Genomic DNA, 20,470 nt, shown 5'->3' on the forward strand with positions numbered 1-20,470 from the left:
TCTCATCAGGCCGGGGTGGGGGGCGGCGGGAGGACCCTCTTTGTGCGTCTCTTCGGAAGCTCCCTGTGCCTGGGCACACTTCTGTCTCCCAGCTAGGTCCGCGCAGGCTGGCCGAGCTAGGGAGGCAGAGGTAGCTGGACAAGGGGCCTTCGGGCCGCCCTGCTGCCTGGGAGAGGAGCTCGGGCCGCTCCGCTTTTTCCGTCCAAAGGCGCGGCTCCGCGGGTTCAGGGTCGCTCTGAGTCGCCCACGAGAGCAACGCCAGGGTTCGGGGCCACCGAACTCCGCCGCGGCCTCCGAGCGCCCGGGCCACCCAGCGTTGCCCTGTCGGCTCTTCAGCTCCCTGGCTGCAGTGAGGCCCCTGACGGCCCTCTTGGTGCTTGAATCCGCAGGAGGGAACCAGGGAAGGAGAAGAGGGGCGCGGGGCGAGGCCTGTGGACGGAAAAGGTGGCCTGGAGGACAACGGTGGGCAAGTGGCTTCCAGGCAAGCGCCGGAGTTCCACTACGTGGGGCCGCCTGGACGAACCTCGCTGCTAGCGACGGTTTGGGCGCCCCCGTCCGCCTGCGGGGGGCTCTTTCTTTTCTTTTCTCATTGGCTTGAACGTAGGTATCTGGCAATACTGGCGCGGGGTGGGGGGGAGCGGTCCCAGGGCCCCTCGTGGAATGCCTACAGCATGCACGGCCAGGAAGTGAGTGCTTGGTGTCACCTCTTGGAGCCTCAGTTTTCTTATATGGAAAATGGGTATTATGACTCCTTCCACATCAGATTCTGAAGTTCACTGGGATCGGGAGTGTGAGCAAACGGGCTTTTAAATGCTACAATTTCTTCTAAACCTTCCAGGCATCCTCTCCAGGTTTCAAGGAGAGCTGCAGGCTCCAAGAGAAAGTGTCCAGTTTCTTTCTTTCTTCAAATGGCCAGGATCCCTTTCTAAGCCCTAGCCTGGCCCCCAGAGTCAAAAAAAAAAAAAAAAAAAAAAAAAGGAAAGGTACTGAAAGAAGAAAATTCCGTTCCTGAAAGAGGGGCTGGTGGGGCACCAGTGTTTCAGAAGCCATCCCCAGGTTTGATGGCTCATTAATGCTGACAATCCCAAGTAGTTTCCTCAAAGGACTGAACCGCAATTTACAAGGTCAGTCACAGGTGACAAGAGCGGAGTCTCAAACGAAAAGATGCCAAAGAAGGCGGTAGAGGAGTCAGAAGGTGTGTCCCCCGTCCATGATGGTCCTGTGGTCTGCTAGACATCTTGCCCAGCCTTCCAGAGCACCTGGCAACAGTCACTGCCCTTGTGGCCCAGTGGAGCTATAGTTTTAATGTGGGTGGTGGGGAGTGTGACAACACTGCCTACCCTTGGAGGGATGAGTGCAGGAGAGACAGAGCTATCTCCACCCCTGCGGAGCAGTCGCCTGAGCAAGGCCAGTGGTTCCTAATTCCTGCTTGCCTGTCTGTGTCCATCAGTCAGTGCCTAACTCATCTTTGCTTGGCCTTAGGCTCACTTGAAGGCAGCTAAGGGAGAAGGAAACGGGGACATGCTTTGATTCTGTTTCTTTGCTTTTAGTAGTGAATCCAGACAGCCTGCGTGTCGAGGGATTGATGCGTTTCAATGTGATGAAGGAGGTAAAACTCTAGGGTCAGGGTCCTGCATGTAGCTCCAACGGGTCAGTGCGGAGTTCCTGGGTCTGAAATGTTAGGTCTAAGAATGGATGGATCTCCGGAGCCCCAGGAGTTCACAAGCTTCTGCTAACATCCAGAGAAGGACAGCACCAGTTTCCTGCAGTCGCCTGGGACAGCAAAGGCCCAGACCAGCGTCCAGACACTCCTGGGACAGCTCTGCCCGCAGGTGGACGCTTTGAACAGTTACCTGGAGGATGCTGTCTGGATTTCCAGCGAACCCCGCGAGGACTCCACGACCTCACCTCACGGGAGAGGCTAGCCTGCCCTGAGACAGATGGGGTCCGCGCTCTCCAGGAGGAAGGGGACGGTCACCCGGCGTGTCCGCCGTGGCCGCCCAATCCGTCTGGTGACCAATCGCTACCTCGGCAATAACCACCAGGACCCCTGTCTCAAGCTATCATTGGCCGCCCACGAGGGGGCGCAAAGCTGGGAGAGCCGCGCCCCGTGACCCAGCTCCCTCTGACTCCACGCCAGGTGGGGCCAGCGCTGGGCTACAGGGGTCCATTCTTTGAACCACCGTGGTTGGTCAGCGGGATCTGGGACTTCAGGCATGGATGTGTGGGTCCATTTGCGCGGTAGTTGGCCATCGGCCTGGCACAGGTGATCATGGCCGCCTCGTCATTTTTAGAACTGAAATCCTAACCCCCTTCCTTGCACTTTTCGGAAAGAAGCCCGACTCCTATTGGAGCGGGGATTCGAAGAGCTGGAGCTGATGGAGGGAGGAGGGACGCATTTCCAAGTCATCCTCTGTACTCTGTAGTCAGTGAGCCTCCACAGACTTCCTCTCCCAGCCCAGACTGCGGTCACCGCAAGAGCTTGGCAGTGGGGCGCCACCCCAGCACTCCCTTGCGCACGGGGTTCAGGGGCTTCGCCGCTATCCCGCCCGCTCCGGCCCTCGCCACTAGGCGCCGCTGCGCGCACGCGGATCCCGACCCAGGGAGCAGCCGCCAGGGAGGACGCCAGGAAGGGATTTTGCTCTAATAACAATTTTTTAAGAAAACATGTTTTAAAGGTATGAATTCTTTTCGTTTTCCCACCCTCTCTCTGCGCGTTCGGAGAGGCCTGGTGACTGGGAATCACAGTGGGTTGGAGGAATTCTTAACCGAGCCCCGAGGCCTCTCCCTTCCGGGACACCTTTCCTCGCGTTGGCACTGGGCTTGGGAAAGGGCTCACCCTTCGCGGACGTCCACGCTTCCCACGCTTCCAGTGCGGGCTCATGGAACCGGTATCGACTCACTGGGAGGGTCCTGGATGTGGCGGAGTGCACCAGGTGGGCTGGACCACACCAGGCCGTGGCCTAACAATAATATTTGATGAATGGGGACTATGCCAAACATTAGCTCACTTAACTCCTCTCAACAACTGTTAAGATCTTGATATTTCCTTTTCACGGATAAGAAAACTGAGACTCAAGAAGGTGGTGGTAAAGGTAGTGACCCCAGGTAGCACCTGGGCAATCTATCCCGAATTGCAGGAGGCAATGAATGCACTCCAGGCAGGAAACTCAAAGCAGATAATTATGAGAGATCCCCCCAAATTTCTGCCCTTTGATGCCTCCCACTAGCCAGGAATCCAGGCTTCTCTCACCCCAGCACCTGCCCAGGGAAGTCCCAGGCCTTTGCGGGGAGCATGGAGAAACTAGTGGCAGGAATATGAGACCAGCAACACCTTATGTTTGCACAACTATGTTGGTTCAGTCTTGAAGCCCAGCAAGGAGCCCTGGAGGTGGGCAGGTAATAATAGCAACATCAGGGACAGGAGCTAACTTTTATTACAGTTCATTATGTGCTAATCACAGTCTAAGCACTTTGCTTGGCTTATCTCCTTTAAACAATCCCAAGGGCCAAGATACTATTATTTATCTCCAGTTCACAGAAAAGAAAGGCACCGAGAGGTGAGGCAATTTGCTCAAGGTCACCCAGACCTGACTGGTGTTTTTGGGTGGGGCAGGTTCATTACTGTGTAACATACAGTGAAATTCACCCTTCGTAGTGTACAGTTCTATGAGTTTGGAAAAACGCTCACAGAGGTGTAATTACCACCATAATCAAGAAGTAAAAGGGTTCTATCACTCCTCAAAACAGGCCTGACTTCCATCTTCCACTGCCTTGCGGGCAGCATTGGCCAGATTTTTATAGATGACAAGATGGAGGTGGGGAGATGTTGTGGTGTTTGCCCAAGATTGCTCAGCCAGTAAATGACAGATCCCAGATTCAAACCTTCACCTTGGGTCTGCTAGTCCAGCTGTCTGTTTAATGTAGATTCCTGCTTCTACAGAACCCAACTTGAGGTGGTTTGGGGTAGGAAAGAGAGCCCTTTGCCCTAAGATGGAGCCTCAGAAATCCCCACTGCCTTCTCCAGTACTTAGCCAAACACCCATCCTTCTAGGGCAGCTAGGAAACAAAGAGGGGCTGGATTCTGCAAAGGCCTAAGCCATGAGTAAAGTGAGGGGCAGCCTTGAGGTGCAAGGAGCAGGGGTCGGGTTGGCCCAGGGTCCGAGTCCGGACCAGAGTGCCCAGTGCCCTGGTCAGCCTCACCCACCAGTCTGGTTAATGAGTTACTGTCTTAGTTAATTCTCCCGCACGTCAGGGGCGGCAGTTCGAACCTTCCCAAGTTCCTCAGGTCCCGGATTGCATGAATTAGCATAGATTATCTGGCTTCCAGGGCTTCTGCGTGGCCCAAACCCCTTTCTCCCTCGCGTGGGCCGGAGCGAGACTTGGGGCTGGCAGCACTTGGGGGGGAGGAAACGGACCCTGCGGCTCCCTCACCCTTGCCCACCTGCCAGCCACAAGAGACCCCGGGGCAAACCTCCGGGCACTTTGCAAGAGGCGGGTGGCCTGCAGCCAGCCGATATTGCAGGAAGGGAGACAATGATCCGAGCAATCTGGGCCCTTTGCCTGGGCCAAACGTTCCTGCCTCTGGCCGGAAGAGAAGGGGATCTGGGCTCCAGACTGTGGCTCACTCCCTTGGGCACTTCTGGACACTCCTAGCCAAAGGTAGGAAAGTGTTTAAGGGAGTACCAACAACACTTTAGTGCCCAGTCTCTGACTTTTAAAAAAGGTTGAACGCCCTTACATTTTGGACACCATGGCATGCCTCACTCCACCTCCCAGACACTAACTGAATCCCCTTTGCCCTCAAGGTCATCTCCTCTCACGCTCCCAGCCAAGATCACTAATACTGGGAAATAAATGGTCATTCCCCACCCTGCAGCCAGGGCAGGGCTTCTAGTACCCCTAGTTTTGACCCTCCATCCTTCCTGGAGAGCCTTCCAAGGAGAAGGAGGACCTCTCCCTCTGGTTCCAGGATCCATAATCTAAGCTCACCTAAATCGGGTGTTTCTTTCTGGCTTTGGAAATGGACGTCTGACCTCTACCTCCACCCCAGGCTTGCTGGCCAGCCAACAGCCAAACACCTTTCAGGGTGGCTTCAGGTTCCCTGCTTGTGTCCCTACAGCTTAACGGAGGGAGGGATTTCTGCACTGGAGACAGTATCTCTGGAAGTCGGTATTTCAGGCCACAGGGAGGTACATCTCCAAATGCACCCCACCACAAGAGGCTGGACTGAACACCCTGCATCCTTGGGCCTGGGGAAAAGGATGGTGGGGGGTGGGGAATGCTGCAAAGCAAGACACAAGAACCTGGGAAGGGTGAAAACCCAGCCACCACCCCAGCCCAGAGCTGGCGTCAGAGGTCTGAAGCTTGAGACAGGGTCAGGTTTCTCTGGGCATGAGGGCAAAGCCAAGGCCCACACCTGTCTTGTGTGTGAATGTGTATATGTGTGTATGCTCTGGGAAAGTTGGGGGGGTGCGCGGCACAGATGAGGTCAGGTGCTCAGACAACCCCAGAAAACACACTTCTAAACTCTCTTGCCTGGAGGGTTTTCCTAAAGGGTTTCCCCTCCCCACCCCAAAACAAATTATGCCTGGAATAAAGAAGTTGAGAAATTGACCTAAACAGAAAAATACAGCAGATGAAACCAGAGAGGGTCCGGGGAGACCCTCAGGGCAGGGAGGTAGGTAGTTGGGCAAGCAGGGGGAGTATGTCCAAAGACCCAGGCCCTCCCCTGATGAAGCTGGTGGTGGAAGCAATCTGGCTCTCAGGACTTTGCTCTTCTCCCCCCCTCCCAGGCGACTTTTCTCGGGTCTCACAGCAACCTAGTCACCAAACACAGGCATTTCTTCCTCTTTTAGAGAAATGGCATGGACCTCTAAGTAATAGATTTAAAGGATGCCAGATTTTTTTTCTCATTAATTGTAAACGTGCAAAATACCTGCTGGTACTTCACTTTAGAAGAATGCAATTGGCAAGAAGAAAAAAAAGGAAAAAGAAGCGGCTGATGAATAGATAATAGATCTTTAACCACCAATAAACAGAGAGCAGCGCCAGCAGCCTGGGGGATGTGATCATAATTATGCCGCTGCGTGAGCCAATGGGGACGAGGGAACTCGGCCCTAAAATCATCCCAAAACCGAAGGCGAGCTCGAAAATGCGGACACGGCCTGGGACTGGAGACGCGATCTGCCGTCCCTAGTTGCAAGCCCCGCACAGCAACCCGCCCCTGGCACGACAGATGGCGTAATAATAATAGAAATAATAATAAAACAACAACAACAGCAGCAATAGTAATAATGACAAAACTAACGCAAGTCATAACGACAGCGGAACGATAATAGTAACACCAAGTCCTCCTTTCCCCTGACCTTGGACCCCCTGGTCCCAGATATCACTCTTAGGAACTCTTTGGGGGAAGGTGAGCACCCCACCCCACCCTCCGAGAGAAAAAGCCGGGAGCCTGTGGGGCTGGTGGGAAGCCCGTCGCCCGGGCAGGGTCTTGACACGTGTCTCAACTTGCAAACGAACAAACCGGGTCAAGAATCGCGAACGCATCGACCCTAGGACCTCGACGCTACGCGTGGTTGGAGGACAGTCCCCCCGCCCCCCCACCCGGCCCAGGCTACATCCTCACCTGGGAAACAGCCGGGAGTTCTGCTGGGGGTGGGGACTGATGTAACCGAACCGCTCGGTTAGCCCTCGCCCGGAATCCACCCCTGCCTGCTTACCCTCGCAGTGCTCCGGGGGGCGATCCCAGCTTCGCGGACGTGGGGCCACGGGGGACAGCAGCGGCGAGAGCTAGGCGCGAGGGAATCTGCGTGTCCGTCCGTCCGTCTGTCCCACCAGCTCGGGATCCAGGGGGCCGCAGCCGAGGCGGCGCGGGCCGGGGACTCTGCAGGGACCGGGGTGCCCCGGAGGGAGTGGTGGTGGTGGAGGAGGAGGCGGTGGCAGAGGGGGAGGAGGTGGGGAAAGAGGAGGAGGAAGAAGAGAAGGAGGAGGAGAAGAAGGAGGAAGAGGAGGAGGAGGAGGAGGAGGAGGAGGAGGAGAAGGAGAAGGAGGAGAGGAGGCCGAAGGAAGAGGAGGAGGCGAAAGAGGAGGAGGAGAAGCCGCAGCGGGCGCCGCGGGAGCGAGCGAGCTAGGAGCGCGGGGCGAAGGCGCGGCGAGGTCGGCGGCCTGGCGGGCGCAGGAGGCTCGGCCGAGGCAGCGGCGCCGACTCCGTTCCACACTCGGCCGGGATCCAGGCCTCCGGGTTCCCAGGCGCTCGCCTCCCTCTGACGCACTTTAAAGAGTCTCCCCCCTTCCACCTCAGGGCGAGTAATAGCGACCAATCATCAAGCCATTTACCAGGCTTCGGAGGAAGCTGTTTATGTGATCCCCGCACTAATTAGGCTCATGAACTAACAAATCGTTTGCACAACTTGTGAAGAAGCGAACACTTCCATGGATTGTCCTTGGACTTAGGGCGCCCTGCCCGCCTTTTGCAGAGGAGAGAAAACTTTTTTTTGCCTCCCCCGAGAAACTTTCCCCCCCTCCTCCCTGCCTCCAACTCCGATCCCCCCACGCCATCTCGCCAAAAAAAAAAAAAAAAAAAAAAGAGAGAGAGAGAGAGAGAGAGAAAATTACCCCAATCCACGCCTGCAAATTCTTCTGGAAGGATTTTTCCCCCTCTCTCCAGGTTGGGCGCGTTTGGTGCAAGATTCTCGGGATCCTCGGCGTTGCCTCTCCCTCCCCCTCCCCCTCCTTTCCTTTTCCTTTCCTTTCTTTCTTCCTTTCCTCCCCCCACCCCCACCCCAAACAAACAAGTCCCCAATTCTTGTCGGTCCTAGCCTCGGGCAGCGGGCGGCGGAGGCAGCGTGCCGCGGTCGCCGGGAGCCGGGAGCCTCGGGCGCCCGCTCCTCGGCGCAGCATGTTCCAGCCGGCGCCCAAGCGCTGCTTCACCATCGAGTCGCTGGTGGCCAAGGACAGTCCCCTGCCCGCCTCGCGCTCTGAGGACCCCATCCGTCCCGCGGCGCTCAGCTACGCCAACTCCAGCCCCATAAACCCGTTCCTCAACGGCTTTCACTCGGCCGCGGCCGCCGCCGCCGCCGGCAGGGGCGTCTACTCCAACCCGGACTTGGTGTTCGCCGAGGCGGTCTCGCACCCGCCCAACCCCGCGGTGCCCGTGCACCCGGTGCCGCCGCCGCACGCCCTGGCCGCCCACCCCCTGCCCTCCTCGCACTCGCCACACCCCCTCTTCGCCTCGCAGCAGCGGGACCCGTCCACCTTCTACCCCTGGCTCATCCACCGCTACCGATATCTGGGCCACCGCTTCCAAGGTACGTGCCACGTCGCGGGGCTGCAGCGCGCAGCGTCCTGCACTGCCCTCGGCCTGCGCCGGGTGGGCGCTTGGCAAGGCCTGGGAGGAGGTTCCTCCAGCTCGCGGGCCCGCGCGCCCTGTTCGGAAACTGGGCGGCGAGGGGCCGGGCATGGTGCTGGTCCCCAGTCTTCGAAGCTGCGGCTGCTTTGGGGGCTGGCCTGGGGCCGCCGGACCCCTTAGAGGGGGGCGCAAACGGAGAAGTTGTCCCCGAGTGCTCTCGGGTGGAGACAGGCCTGGGACAGCCTTCTCTGAGCGCCGACCGCCCAGGAGTCCCGGAGCCCGCGGGGTACCCAGGCTCTCCGTCTCGGCCGCGGTGCCCTTGCTGCCCTAGGTCCGAGGGGCACGGCCACGGCCCGTCGGCCAGGTTCGCCTTCGACTGCGTAAGACCCTGTTCGCCACCCACTCGTCGTCCCTTCAAGCCTAGCTCCGCGACTTCTCAGTTCCCGACCCTCTTCGGGCGGCGAGGAGACCCTCGCGCTCCCAGAGAGAAGCCTAAGGGTTTGTTTTTCCTTTTTTTGGGAAGCCTGGGGAGGGGCCCGGAACCCTCGCGGGTAGTAACCTCCGAGGCTCGGCACTCTCGCCAAGACCTGCTCAAATGGGGGGCAGAGCGTCCTCGGCGGGAAGGCAGGTCCGGTCTGGTTTTTGTTTTTGTTTTAAAAGAAATGAACCGTATGAGGAGACGGGCTGGACGAAAAGATCTGTTTAAGTGTTTACACTTCTTGCTATTTTTTTTTATTTGTTTGCTTTTTTTCTCTGGGTGGGAGTAGGAGGAAAGTTAAAACTCTAGTAAAGGGAACAAGTAATTAGTTTAGTGGTTGGAGCTGGGGGGAGAAGACCTGCCTCCCGCGACAGCCGATCAATACTCCGCGGCTTGTCCATTCATTAACCCTTTGCGTTCCTGCCAGAGCCTAGAATCCGGTAGATGCCACCACCATCCCCAATTACAAACAAAACAAAACAAAACAAAAACAACCTTTCATCCTAATTCCGGGACCAGATTTGCCTCCATTCTCGCCTAAACTGTCGTTTTGTTTTTCTTTGTTTGGGTCTTTAGTGAATCGATTTCCCACCCTCCTGAGTGAACCTGAAACTACTCTGGCTTTTGCTCACAAAGTTTATGGCTCCTTTCCTCATTCTCTGCCAGCTACGCTCTTGGTGCCCCCACCAGGCGCGAAGTAGCCGGGATCTTCTGGGACCGCGGACAGACCCATAGGGCGCCCGCAACTCGGCAGCCCCTGGGTTTCGATCCCTTCGCTCGCATCTTCTAGTTCTCTGGAGCGGGGCAGTGCTGAAGCCGGGTCCTCAGGAGGCAGTGGCTGCGGAAACCCGGCGCACCCGCCGGCGAAATTTCTGTCCCGGCCGGGCCGCAACCCCACGCCCGGCCTCTGAACTTTCCCGGAGGGGTAGAGACTTAAATAATTCAAAATTAAGTTCCCGAGAAAACTCTGGATCGCAGCCCTCTGTCTCCACCCCGGGGGTTAAACTTCCGCGAGGCTAGAAAAAAGAGAAAGTTTCTCTGGGTCTTGGGCGCCAATCCCCGGGCCTGGCTCTGCTGCCCCTCCTCTGCCCCGAGCTCCCGGGCGCGGAGGTGGTGAGGCCCGTGGCGCCAGGGCGACTGCGAAGCCCGCCGAGGTCAGGAGCCTGGGGACTTGCCCCGCCGGGGCAGCGGCTGGATGGGGGCCGCACAGGTACGGGCTCGGTGTTCCGGGGCGGGCGGCTGGGCCGGCGTCCTCTTCGCGCACGTCCGGAGGGCCCCGGGTCCCCACGGGCGGAGCCGCCCCGGCCGCGCAAAGGCCATGAGCGCTGTGCCCCGCCAGCCCGGCTCGGGAGAAGCGCGCGGCCCCCGGCGGACCAGAATGGTCCCCTCTAACGGGACTTCTGCTATATCCCCGGCAGGGAACGACACAAGCCCGGAGAGCTTCCTTTTGCACAACGCGCTGGCCCGAAAGCCGAAGCGGATCCGAACCGCCTTTTCCCCGTCCCAGCTTCTGAGGCTGGAACACGCCTTCGAGAAGAACCACTACGTGGTGGGCGCCGAGAGGAAGCAGCTGGCGCACAGCCTCAGCCTCACGGAAACTCAGGTGAGCAAGGCGTGCACCCGGCGACCCCATCCCACATCTCTGGCCCCACGCAGCTAGCACACAAGTGTGGAGCTCCGAGAGGGCCTTTGGCAAAGAGCCCGGGAGCTGGTGCCACGCTTGGGTTCAGAATGTGTAAGTTTGGAGGTGCCTGGCTTCCTTGGGCTCCAGCAAGGGACTCTAAGCCGACCCACCCCAGGCTCTGGGGAGACTGGCTGAGTAGCTCCCTCCTGTCAGCTGGGCATGACTTACAGTTCTTGGTTAAGACACCTGTGCACTTTCGGTTAGAGTCTGGGGACGGGGCTGGGCAACGGGAGAAGGAGAGCCCAGAAGGGTGAGGGGCGAGGGTGGGGGGTGCATGAGGCTCGAATCTGGAGATGTCTGGGAATGGGTTAAACGCGAGTTCTGTGCCACTGCAGACCCAAGGTTCACCCCGACGGCTCCAGTTACTCCCCTTGAGGGGATCGGAGAATCAGAAGGCAGAGGCCAGACATCCTAGGTGCGTCCCTAAATCAGCGAAAGAGAGCTGGAAGGCTGCAGAGAAGGGCTGCCTCCGGGGACAGACCCTGGCGGCGCAACAGGGCCGGGAGGCGGGCCTGGCTCTGGCTTGCTGGGGTCGGGGAGGGGGCTTAGGGCTACAGTAGGAGCTACTGTACGTGGAGCTGCAGGGCGGGGTCAAAGTTCCCGGCAAACAGTAACGTTTTGGGGCAGATTAAGTTGTAACACTTTTTCTGGGAGGCGCAAAGAGGTCGAGGCTTTTGTTTTTAAAACGACCCCCTGGACAAAACCGAGGAGGGCCTCGCGGGTTGGTGCGGGGCCCGGCACAAGGCGCGGCCCGGCTGATTTCTCCTGGATAGCCGAGGCCGTGGTGGTCTTTGTCCGCCTCGCTGCCCACGCTGCCTGGAGTCTTTGTGTGCGTGTCAAGCCCCGAGCGCACCGACGCGCGCCTTGGGCGAGCGCCGGGGAGAAATGAACCGTCCTCCCCCTCAATTAGCAAACTCAAAGCAAATTAAACTCAGCCTTGTTCCAGCTCGGCTTTTTCATGGGGCACTTTGGGGGACTGGGGCATTGGGGAGAGCAAGCCGGGACCTGGGCCGGCCTTCTAAAAGGAGGGAGTGGGGCGGGCTTCAGGGGCCTGGGCTTCGGCTTTCGGGAAGGGACAGGCCTGGGGGCAGGAGAGGGGCTGTGACCAGCATTTCCCTCACTGTACCTCACTGCCGGGAAGCTGGGACAATGTTGGTGTCTTGTCTGGTGGCTGAATGGGGACCCACTGCCCAGCTCCCCCAGGGGGTGATGGGGATGGCAGCCCAGCCCCACATCGTTGCTGCCTGGACCTCCAGCAGCTGCTCTAGGGAGATGAGGCCTCCAGCACTGCTCTGATGGGAAGTGATGTGAGCAGGGTGTGAGCTTGGGCCTGGTGGGTCCTGGGGCTGGTCCGGAGGAGGGAAGGGAGGGAGCTCCGTCTCCTCTTCTCTTTCTTAGTTTCTCTCTCACTTCCTCTTTATCCCAAGGTCTTTCAGAAGCTTTCACTTTTGAGCTTCTTTCCTAGCTGGAAAGGTACAGCTGGGCTGGTCCCCAGGCCCCTGCATCCCACCATCCCCCAGGCTTCCTCCAGGACTCCCCTGCCCCCCATCTCGTGCTCACCTGCAAGAGTCCTGGGCAAGGAAGAGGAAGCTCAGGCAAATCCTGACTGCCTACCCAGGGCCGAGGCCTTGCAGAGGAGGCGCTATATTTAGGCAATACTGCGGAAACAGACAAAATAGAAAGCACATTGGGCCTTGCACAGGAAAGCTGCTGCAGCCGGTCTTCCCTGCATTGACTAGGTAGAGGGAGTCAGGGACTTGTCTCTTTTTATTTTCCTTTACTTATTATTGTTGTAGGGGTTTCCCAGGGTTTGTAAGGCTTTTGCTCTCAGCAGGAGGTGGGTGTCCCCTTAAGGGCCAGGCGAGCGAGCAGGGGCACTGTGCCCTCTGGGCCACCTGGCCTGGGGCAAGCGCCCCGCCAGGGCCCAGAAGGGTAGGGAGTCAGGCTTCCTAGCTGATAGCACTAGGAGCTCAGCTCCCAGAAGGGAGGCCTTGGAGAGGCCACCCTTTGGATGCTCAGCTTGGGGACTGGGCTCTTACAGGCGCCACATTGAGGAGGAAGCGGTGGGAGGGCGCTGTGGAGGAACTAACGCGCCCCATCTGCCTCTTGTCCGCAGGTAAAAGTATGGTTTCAGAACCGAAGGACGAAGTTCAAAAGACAGAAGCTGGAGGAAGAAGGCTCAGATTCGCAACAAAAGAAAAAAGGGACGCACCATATTAACCGGTGGAGAATCGCCACCAAGCAGGCGAGTCCCGAGGAAATAGACGTGACCTCAGATGATTAAAAACACAAACCGAACCCCACAGAAACGGACACCACGGAGCAAAACAGAGGCAGGGAGAGGAGGGGTAGAAGAAGAAGAAGAAGAAGAAGAAGAAGAAGAAGAAGAAGAAGAAGAAGAAGAAGAAGAAGAAGAAAACAACCTACAAAACAAAAACAAACCCCACACACACATTCACCGAGAAGAGGAAGAGGGAGTCAGAGAGAGCTTCGGCGCGTTGCAGACTTTGGGCAGCGAGGGCGCAGGGTCCTGATCCCAGGCTGCGTGGAGATGGCAGAGGATGCAGGCTTCTTGATCAACATGCAACCCTTGTCTAAAGAGGCAGCTGAGTGAGAGAGAGAGAGAGAAAGAGAGAGTGAGAGAGAGAGAAAGAGAGAGAGTGAGAGAGATCCAAATGTGGCACAGCCGAAGGCACTCTGAACAAGGGAAGCTGTCAGTCAAACGCCAACCCAGCGAGACAAGATGATTGGCAGGTATTCCGTTTATCGCAGTCCTGATTTAAAAAAAAAATAATGATAATAATAATGATGGTAAAAGAAAACCCCAACCAGGCACAGGACTTTTTCTTTTGCACTTCGCAGAGTTTCCCCCCAATCTTTAAAAATAATTAGTAATGCTAGCAATCGAAATTCCATATCCAGCCCCATCCCACACCTGTTCAAAAACTTGAATTGCATGTAGCAGTTGTTGGGCGAATGGTGTCTAAAGACAGAAAATGAATTGTAATTTTCTTTTCCTTTTAAAGACAGGTTCTGTGTGCTTTTTATTTTGATTTTTTTTCGAGAAATGTGCAGTCTGTAAACACTTTTTGATACCTTCTGATGTCAAAGTGATTGTGAAAGGTAAATGAAGTAGGCTCAGCGATAGTGGTCCTCTTACAGAGAAATGGGGAGCAGGATGGGGGGCTGGGGGTGGCGGGGGAGGGTGCCCACAAGAGGAGTCAGGACTTGTGCTGGGAAAGAAAAACCCTAAATTAATTCTATTTCTTGAACATTCCCTTTCCTAACATCCCGAAGGCTTAAAACCACGAAGTAAACTCCTTTTGGTGGTTGGAGAGATTGGCCAAATTCAACCATTCGCTGTAAAGGCCATTCCCAAACTTTAAATCTATCTGTTGCAAAATCTGAAGGACTGTAGTTAGCGGGGATGATGTTAAGTGTGGCCAAGGACATGGCGGCAAGTTTTCAAGCACTGAGTTTCTATTCCAAGATCATAGACTTACTAAAGAGAGTGACAAATGCTTCCTTAATGTCTTCTATACCAGAATGTAAATATTTTTGTGTTTTGTGTTAATTTGTTAGAATTCTAACACACTATATACTTCCAAGAAGTATGTCAATGTCAATATTTTGTCAATAAAGATTTATCAATATGCCCTCAGAGTAGTCGTTTTGAGAAATTGAAGTGAGTTTTTTTTTTTTTTTTAAGTATCTATAATTTGAGTGTGGTCCTTCTCCAGTGAGGCTCAAGAAACCCAGGCTCCTCACCCACAAAAGGGCCAGACTGATGGATTCTTGGGCATTTTAAAGAGAGATGAGGGTGGAAAAGGGAGAGGATTAGGAAAACTTAAGTCCTTCAGAAAAGGGATGGGAGAAAAGTTTTCCAACCAGACCTTTGCGCATTGCAAGGCTCCCTGAGGGAGTTTGGATTTCAGGTTAAAAATTGCTTACTTCTCTTAACTTCTAGTTGTTGTCGTTGTTTTAATCCGGACATATAGTTAAGCGTAGAAGAATATTCCCCTAGGACTGGAGGAAACACTTAGCAGGATCAGAATCCTGGGACTTTTAAACTGTGCTTCTGACTTCAAACCCCAAAATACAAGCTCCTCCCCCCCAGTCTTTTCCTTCCTTCCCTTCCTTCCGTTCCTCCTTCCTTCCCTTCCTTCCGTTCCCTTTCTCCTTCCTTCCTTCCTTGCTTCCTTCCTTCCTCCCTCCCTCCCTCCCTCCCTCTCTGTCGGGCCCCAATCTGCTGAAGGTGAGGAGGCAAGCCCAAGGGCTTCAGCAGCCTTATAAGGCAAGCATTCCGAGAAACCTTCAACTCTTAATTTTAACATTAAAGAGAAAGTTGTAACCAGTCTTGGAGGAAACTTAGCTTTTTTCACTCCTCCTTCCCCCTTCTGGGGGTACGAGGTTGTTTTTGCATGCTTCATTTGCTTCTTATCCTGATAGGCTGCATTAATCAGTTTTATTTCCATTGATAGAGAAACCTCGTCTGTTCTGTTCGAGCTACAAAGCGTCCTGCGAGCTTTTGTGAAAGTGCAAATCAGTTTAAGCAATTATCATACCAGGAATATGAAGGGGAAAGAGGAGGCCTTGCCCAGTGGTCTCCTTTAATCTCTTAATCCACGGATCCAGGGGGGCCGCCTGGACATAATTTAGGACAATCTCCCCACCCTTTACACTGTGATAAGGCCAAGTTACAATGCAGGGCAAAAATACAAGCTTTGTTAACACCCTGCCTTGAAAAGTTAAGATTAGACATTCCGTGCACGTGTGGGGACTATAGGGCACTATGGAAATTTTTCTTTCTTTTTTTTTTTTTCCTCCCCTCCTCTCTTCTAAAATAGAATTCATTCTTGGTTTCTCTCCCTCCTTTTTTTTTCTTTTTCTTTATCTCTGCCTGTCTCTCCTTTTTATCTCCGTCTCGGTTCTTCTGGAGAACCCTGGCTGTCCATGGCACATTTTCACGCAGACTGCTCTGGGAAGGTGTGTGTGTTGTTGGGGACACTTGGCTGCAGGAGGATGCTGGGGTGAAGCGAGCTGTGCGGAGAGTTCCACGCTTGCTTCTCAAAGGGACAGGTGCTACCCTGGGTATCCTGGAAACTCAAGTGGGCTTTCCAGCTGCTTTGACAAGGAGACCTCCCTGTCGGATGGCTGTCCCCAGTGCTTTGCAGTCGCTGCCACACAACCTCTTCCCCTTTTCTTAAACAAGTTACCTTCTCCTTCCACTCATTTCCCCAAACCCAGAATGCCTCAAACACGGAGCACAGACATGTCAAAATTCCGACTGGCCTTTCCAGAAAAAAAAATTTTCCCATCTTAATAAAAGGCGTATTTCTGCAGAAACTATACACTTTTTTTAAGGACAAGAAAAGGGATAGGGTGACCAAGATTTTTTTCTTTTTTTTTTTTTTTTTTTGGTAAACGTCCTATGTAGTGTAACAGCAATAAAATCATCAGAGAATACTATTAGCTCTGAAAAAAAAAAAAAAAACCTAAAAGCTTTATTACAAACCAAGCTTTGAAAATAGGGGGGATTAGGCGGCTGAAAGGGTCCCACAATGGTAAGAAGAAAAGGTTTCATGCTAATGAGGTTAATGCCCTTTGTATCTCAGGCCTCCACATCTTCATTACGCGCTATCTCCGGCTGCACCGAGCGGCTCAGAGAGCCGCAATCCACTCCAACGCCCCCCTTCCCGGCCCAAAGAAGGATTTGATAGCAGCTCTGTTCAAACTAGATAATTATATCTTTTCAAGTCGGAATTAAGATAAAGAAAGTGAAGCAGAGGCGGCTCGCCTTGATCCACTGCAAACAAATTTGGCGCACTTTCGAGTCCTTCCCCCGCCTCAAAAAGGCAGGACAGTCAGCTTATTAGCCGCTCGTTTGCTTTATTAATTCATCTATTTAAAGTGGCAGGATTAGAGCGTCTAATGTGGACGCGGGCTGCCGTGGCGTTGAGGAATATAAATATTTGCGAGATGCCATCCCACGATGACTATCTGGGCGCAGGGCGCGGGGCAGGGTGCGGGGCGCGTGTGCCTTGCGGCTGCGTGCCCTCCGCAGTGAGCGCATGCGGGACTGGAGCCCTTTGGGCAGGGGTACGTGGGAGCTGGGTGCCCCAGGTCTGTGTACTACTGCGTGGTATACGAGTGCCAGGCGTAGATGCCCCTGGAGGGGCTCCACCGGCATCGAGGGGCAGGTCCTGCGTTCTTCCCTGCACATGGCGGAACTGCACGCGGGTTGCCTTGTGTCCCGCCTGTTACCCCAAATGGGCATGTAGGTTACATTTGATCCGCATCCTGCTCCCTTGTTGATTGCTGGTGGGCCTTTCCCGTGTAGCCCCCTGAGCCAACTGGATTTGGGGTGGGTTCTCCGTTGCGTTACCCTGAGAAAGTCAAGCGGAGTGTACGGTGCCCGTGTGCCCCTGCGAGGTTCTCCTGCCAGGTACACGCGGCCTCCGTGTGCATTTCTCGCTTGGGGTCCTATTCCTCCGCAGCCAAGGGTCCCGTATGCAGGCGCGGGGCGGGCGGGGGTCGGAGTCGGGTTTTTCCGAGGCACCAGAAACTCCTGGGGTGGCAGAAGCCTTGGACCTCCGGACGGTTCCCCCTTTCTGCCTTTCCTTCTGGGTGTGCGGTGCCCCCAGCTCCCTGCGACTCTGCTCCTGGCAGCCGAGCCGAGCCGGAGCGGGAGCGTTGGCGGCGGCCCGGAACCTGCCGGGCCACTTTTGTGCTAGGGGCGGATTGTGGCAGGCAGACGGCCACGCCAAGTGGGCCTGGCAGAAAGGGGGCTCGGGCCTGCGCGCGGCCCTGGAAACCTCGGCTCCTCCCCGTCCCCGCCTCAGAGTCGCAGGAAACAAAGTCTCCGGACGCGCGGGCCGACCGGGGAGGGACTCCGGCGGCTCGGGCCCGGGCCCGCTCCGCGGTGGGGGCATCTGGGCTGGGCTGCCCGCCTGTGGGCAGTTTCAAGTCGGAATAAGCGGGTGGAAGTAGCTAGAGTGAGAGGCTAGGCTCGTGTGTTGGTGTAGGTGGAGTGCCTGAGTTAGGTCCGTGAAACAGTTGTGTTCGTGTGGAGATGGAACCGTGTGTCTGAGCCAGGACTTAAGTCAGGATACGATGCGTAGGTGCTGAATGTGCTAGTGGCGTGTTTGAGGCCGAAGAGGTCAGGGCTACCCCTGTGGGTTGTGTGAGTGAGTCAAGGTGTCCAGCTTGCCTTGGGCATCGAGATTATATCGAGGTAGGGCGACAACGTGCAGCGGCGTGGCTCTAGTGTCCACGGAGGTGGAGAAATGCACTTCGTGTTCGGAATGTGTGTGCCAGAGTCCGGTCGCAGAGGGTGCCTCTGGGAGTCCAGCTCTAGTTCTGGATCTCAGGCAATGGGAAGGCCCTCAGCGTGTGTGTGAACCGTGGGAACATTTCTCTGTGTTTGGGTGGAGGTCCCCTTGGGCTGGCGTCCCTGCCGCGCACTGAGGGCAGCTTTTGTACCTCTCGGGATCTAGGCGTGTGTGTGTCCAGACAGAAGCCTGGGTTCACTTACTACAGCGCACCACTCGCTCCGGAGTTTGGTAACAACAGCCGTTTTGGGGTAACTGCGCATTTTTCTAGGCCGGCCTTGATTATTCCCGCAAACAGCCTTAGATTTACTTGGGTGCCGCCTCTGGGCAGCGGGGGCCTGGCGGGAGAGGGAAAGGGGCCTGTGAGGTCGGGGTGCCGCGAGGCCGAGCTGCGGGGCCGCTGGTGTAGGCCCAGGGCTCGGCCGCCGGACCTACCTCCCCCAACCAAACCCGCAGCGAGGGGAAGTGGGAGTTTTGAGAACCCGCTGACCCCAGCCGTGACCCCGCTCGGGGAGGCGGCTTCTCCCGGCGCGACCCTGTACGCCAGGAAACCCGAGGCGGTGCCACGCTTGAAAGCGAAAGGTCCATTCATCAGCCGCGCCCCAGCGTCTAATTGGCCTTTTGTTCATTAGTGCCGATTGCCCAGCGGGAGTGGGAAGGGGGCTTGGGAGGGCCCCAGGGGCTGCAAGCAGGGGTGCTTGGCGCCCCGGGCCGGGGGTCCGGGTAGGGCATGGCGCGTCGCACTCCTCCGAGGGGGCGCCAGAGCGCGCCAAAGATCGCGCCCACGTGCAAGGATGCTCGGCGGGAGGCTGGTCTTCTAGCGTCCGGGCCGGATCCTCCGAGCGGCCGGAGGCCCACCGCCCCGTCCTTGCCCTCACCTCCACCCTCAGACCCAGCCCACGTCTTTCCTCCTCACCCTCGGGATTTCAGACCGGCCTTCCTGCCTCTCAAGTTCCCAGCTCAGACGCTGGCCTTGGGGCTGGGCTGGGCTCACGTCCCGCCTTTCTTCAGGCTTCTAGAGTTCTTTCGCCCTGGTCTTGCCGCCTACCCCAGAGCAATTCTGGGTTCCCCTCCCTGGACACCAACAACAGCACAGTCCTGTCGGGCCAGTGCCCTACGTCTCTGGGTGGGAAATTGAGAGCAAATTTTGGCTGGGCAGGGAGGTAGGAGTTGCCCCACTCTTCTGGGATCAGATGGAGGAGGAAGCCCAAGCCTCCAACGCTCCAAGTTCTAGCTCCTTCTCCAAATCACCTTACCTTCTTGCTCCCCATCTCCTACCCAGTGTCCACGTCAAGCCTTAGACATCCCCCTCTCTACCCACATCTACTGACCCTCCGCACCCCGCGGGAGGAGTCGGAGAGAAAGCGCAGGGGTAAGGGCTCCTCCCAGCATAAGCCCAGAGGTCCAGACGCACCTGAAGGGCCCGGGAGGAGCCTGGAGTGGGGATGGGTTAAGCGCTTGGAAAAGGGTCCAGGGCCCCCAGCCCCACGTCTTCCCTCTCTTTCCCTGGAAAGACGGGGTTTTCCTGGCAGTGGTCTGGCTGCCCGGTATCTCCCGGCTCCCTGCCTCAGCCCGGTCCCAGGCCACCCCTGCCCCCAGCCCGCTTCAGGCCCTATATATATAGTGCGGGTCTCCATAGTCCTCTGCTGGACCTGACGTCAGGAAGAACTTGATCTTGCCTGCTTCGCTCCTGCTTCTGAAACTGATCCTTGAAATGAGAGAACAGACTCTACACAATTCCCATGGCCTTGACATAAGGTACAGCGATAAATATACACCACTAATGAGCAATTACCATATAATCACCTTCCAATTAGCTCGCATAATGATGAATTAAACATTCTAGCAGGCGGGATTAGGTTTCTTACTTTGTATATTATTTACGAAGGCTATAGCTTCTGCAAAGAACCAAATATCAAATTAGATGGGGAATTTTCCTTGGGGGTAATTATGCATTCAGGCCAGCGGCTGTGTTCTGGTCACTTGTCAAACGAGGCCTGCAAGGTACTGACCAGTTCGTTTGGGCATTTATTTTCCCCCTTTCCTCTTCTCTCTTTAGGTGCAATTGCTTTTCCTTTCCCTTTTACCACCCTGGCCCGCAGGGTGGGAGGATGGGGGCTTGGGGGAGGGGGAAGGCGGGGTTTGGGGAGGGACCTCGGTCTCTCAGGGAGGATGCGGGGCAGGCTTGCGGCCCTCTCAGCGCCCGTCCCTCGCGCCTTGCCCCCTCTGGTTCCGGGTCCCCTTCCTCACCGCCGGGAAAGGACGCCCAGGGCGCATCCTGGGGCCTCGGAGCGGTCCGAGCTTTCGGAGAAGAAGCGCGCCGGCTCGGCGCTACCGCGGAGCTCGCGGCCCGGGCGGTTGCCCTCCCAACCCCCCGCGGGCGACCTGGTGCTCCGGGGGCGCGGCGGCCGGACCTCCCCCCAGGCCCCCTCGGGCCCTCAGTGCGGGCTAGTCGGCCTCCACCCCCACTGCCCCCCCAGCAGCGGCGGAGATAGAGCGCGTGTGTCTCTGTGTGTCGGGCGGGGGGAGGGATACTGAAACAAACAACAAACCTCCACCCGCCCGCCCGCAGCCACCTCTCTTGTTCGGAAATGAATTTTGGCAAGAGATTAGCTCCTAAT

The 20,470-nt window shown here is 56.4% G+C and overlaps 1 protein-coding gene across 4 annotated transcripts; it reads left to right on the forward strand.

The window, feature by feature from the left end:
• The first annotated feature begins 2,637 nt into the window (after nt 1-2,637).
• Nucleotides 2,638-14,172, forward strand: EMX2 (empty spiracles homeobox 2). 4 transcript variants are annotated; one of them, XM_027597079.2, is made up of 4 exons: nt 2,638-2,678; nt 7,827-8,315; nt 10,253-10,437; nt 12,635-14,172. In XM_027597079.2, exons 2-4 carry the CDS (start codon nt 7,907-7,909, stop codon nt 12,800-12,802), a joined length of 762 nt encoding a protein of 253 aa, XP_027452880.1. In that variant the 5' UTR covers nt 2,638-2,678; nt 7,827-7,906; the 3' UTR covers nt 12,803-14,172. The 4 variants fall into 4 exon arrangements, with proteins under 4 accessions (XP_027452880.1, XP_027452879.1, XP_027452878.1 ...); XM_027597078.2 differs by lacking the exon at nt 2,638-2,678 and adding an exon at nt 7,547-7,675; XM_027597077.2 differs by lacking the exon at nt 2,638-2,678 and having other exon boundaries at nt 7,625-8,315.
• The last annotated feature ends 6,298 nt before the right edge of the window (nt 14,173-20,470 follow it).

Source organism: Zalophus californianus, chromosome 15 (assembly GCF_009762305.2).
Source record: "Zalophus californianus isolate mZalCal1 chromosome 15, mZalCal1.pri.v2, whole genome shotgun sequence".
Lineage (NCBI taxonomy): Eukaryota > Metazoa > Chordata > Mammalia > Carnivora > Otariidae > Zalophus > Zalophus californianus.

Bases quoted from the DNA above. Each gene is read 5' to 3' on its own strand.
- EMX2 (XM_027597079.2), top strand. From the start codon at position 7,907: ATGTTCCAGCCGGCGCCCAAGCGCTGCTTCACCATCGAGTCGCTGGTG. The intron at 8,316-10,252 runs GTACGTGCCACG...TATCCCCGGCAG, and splicing joins TCTGGGCCACCGCTTCCAAG to GGAACGACACAAGCCCGGAG. The intron at 10,438-12,634 runs GTGAGCAAGGCG...TCTTGTCCGCAG, and splicing joins TCAGCCTCACGGAAACTCAG to GTAAAAGTATGGTTTCAGAA.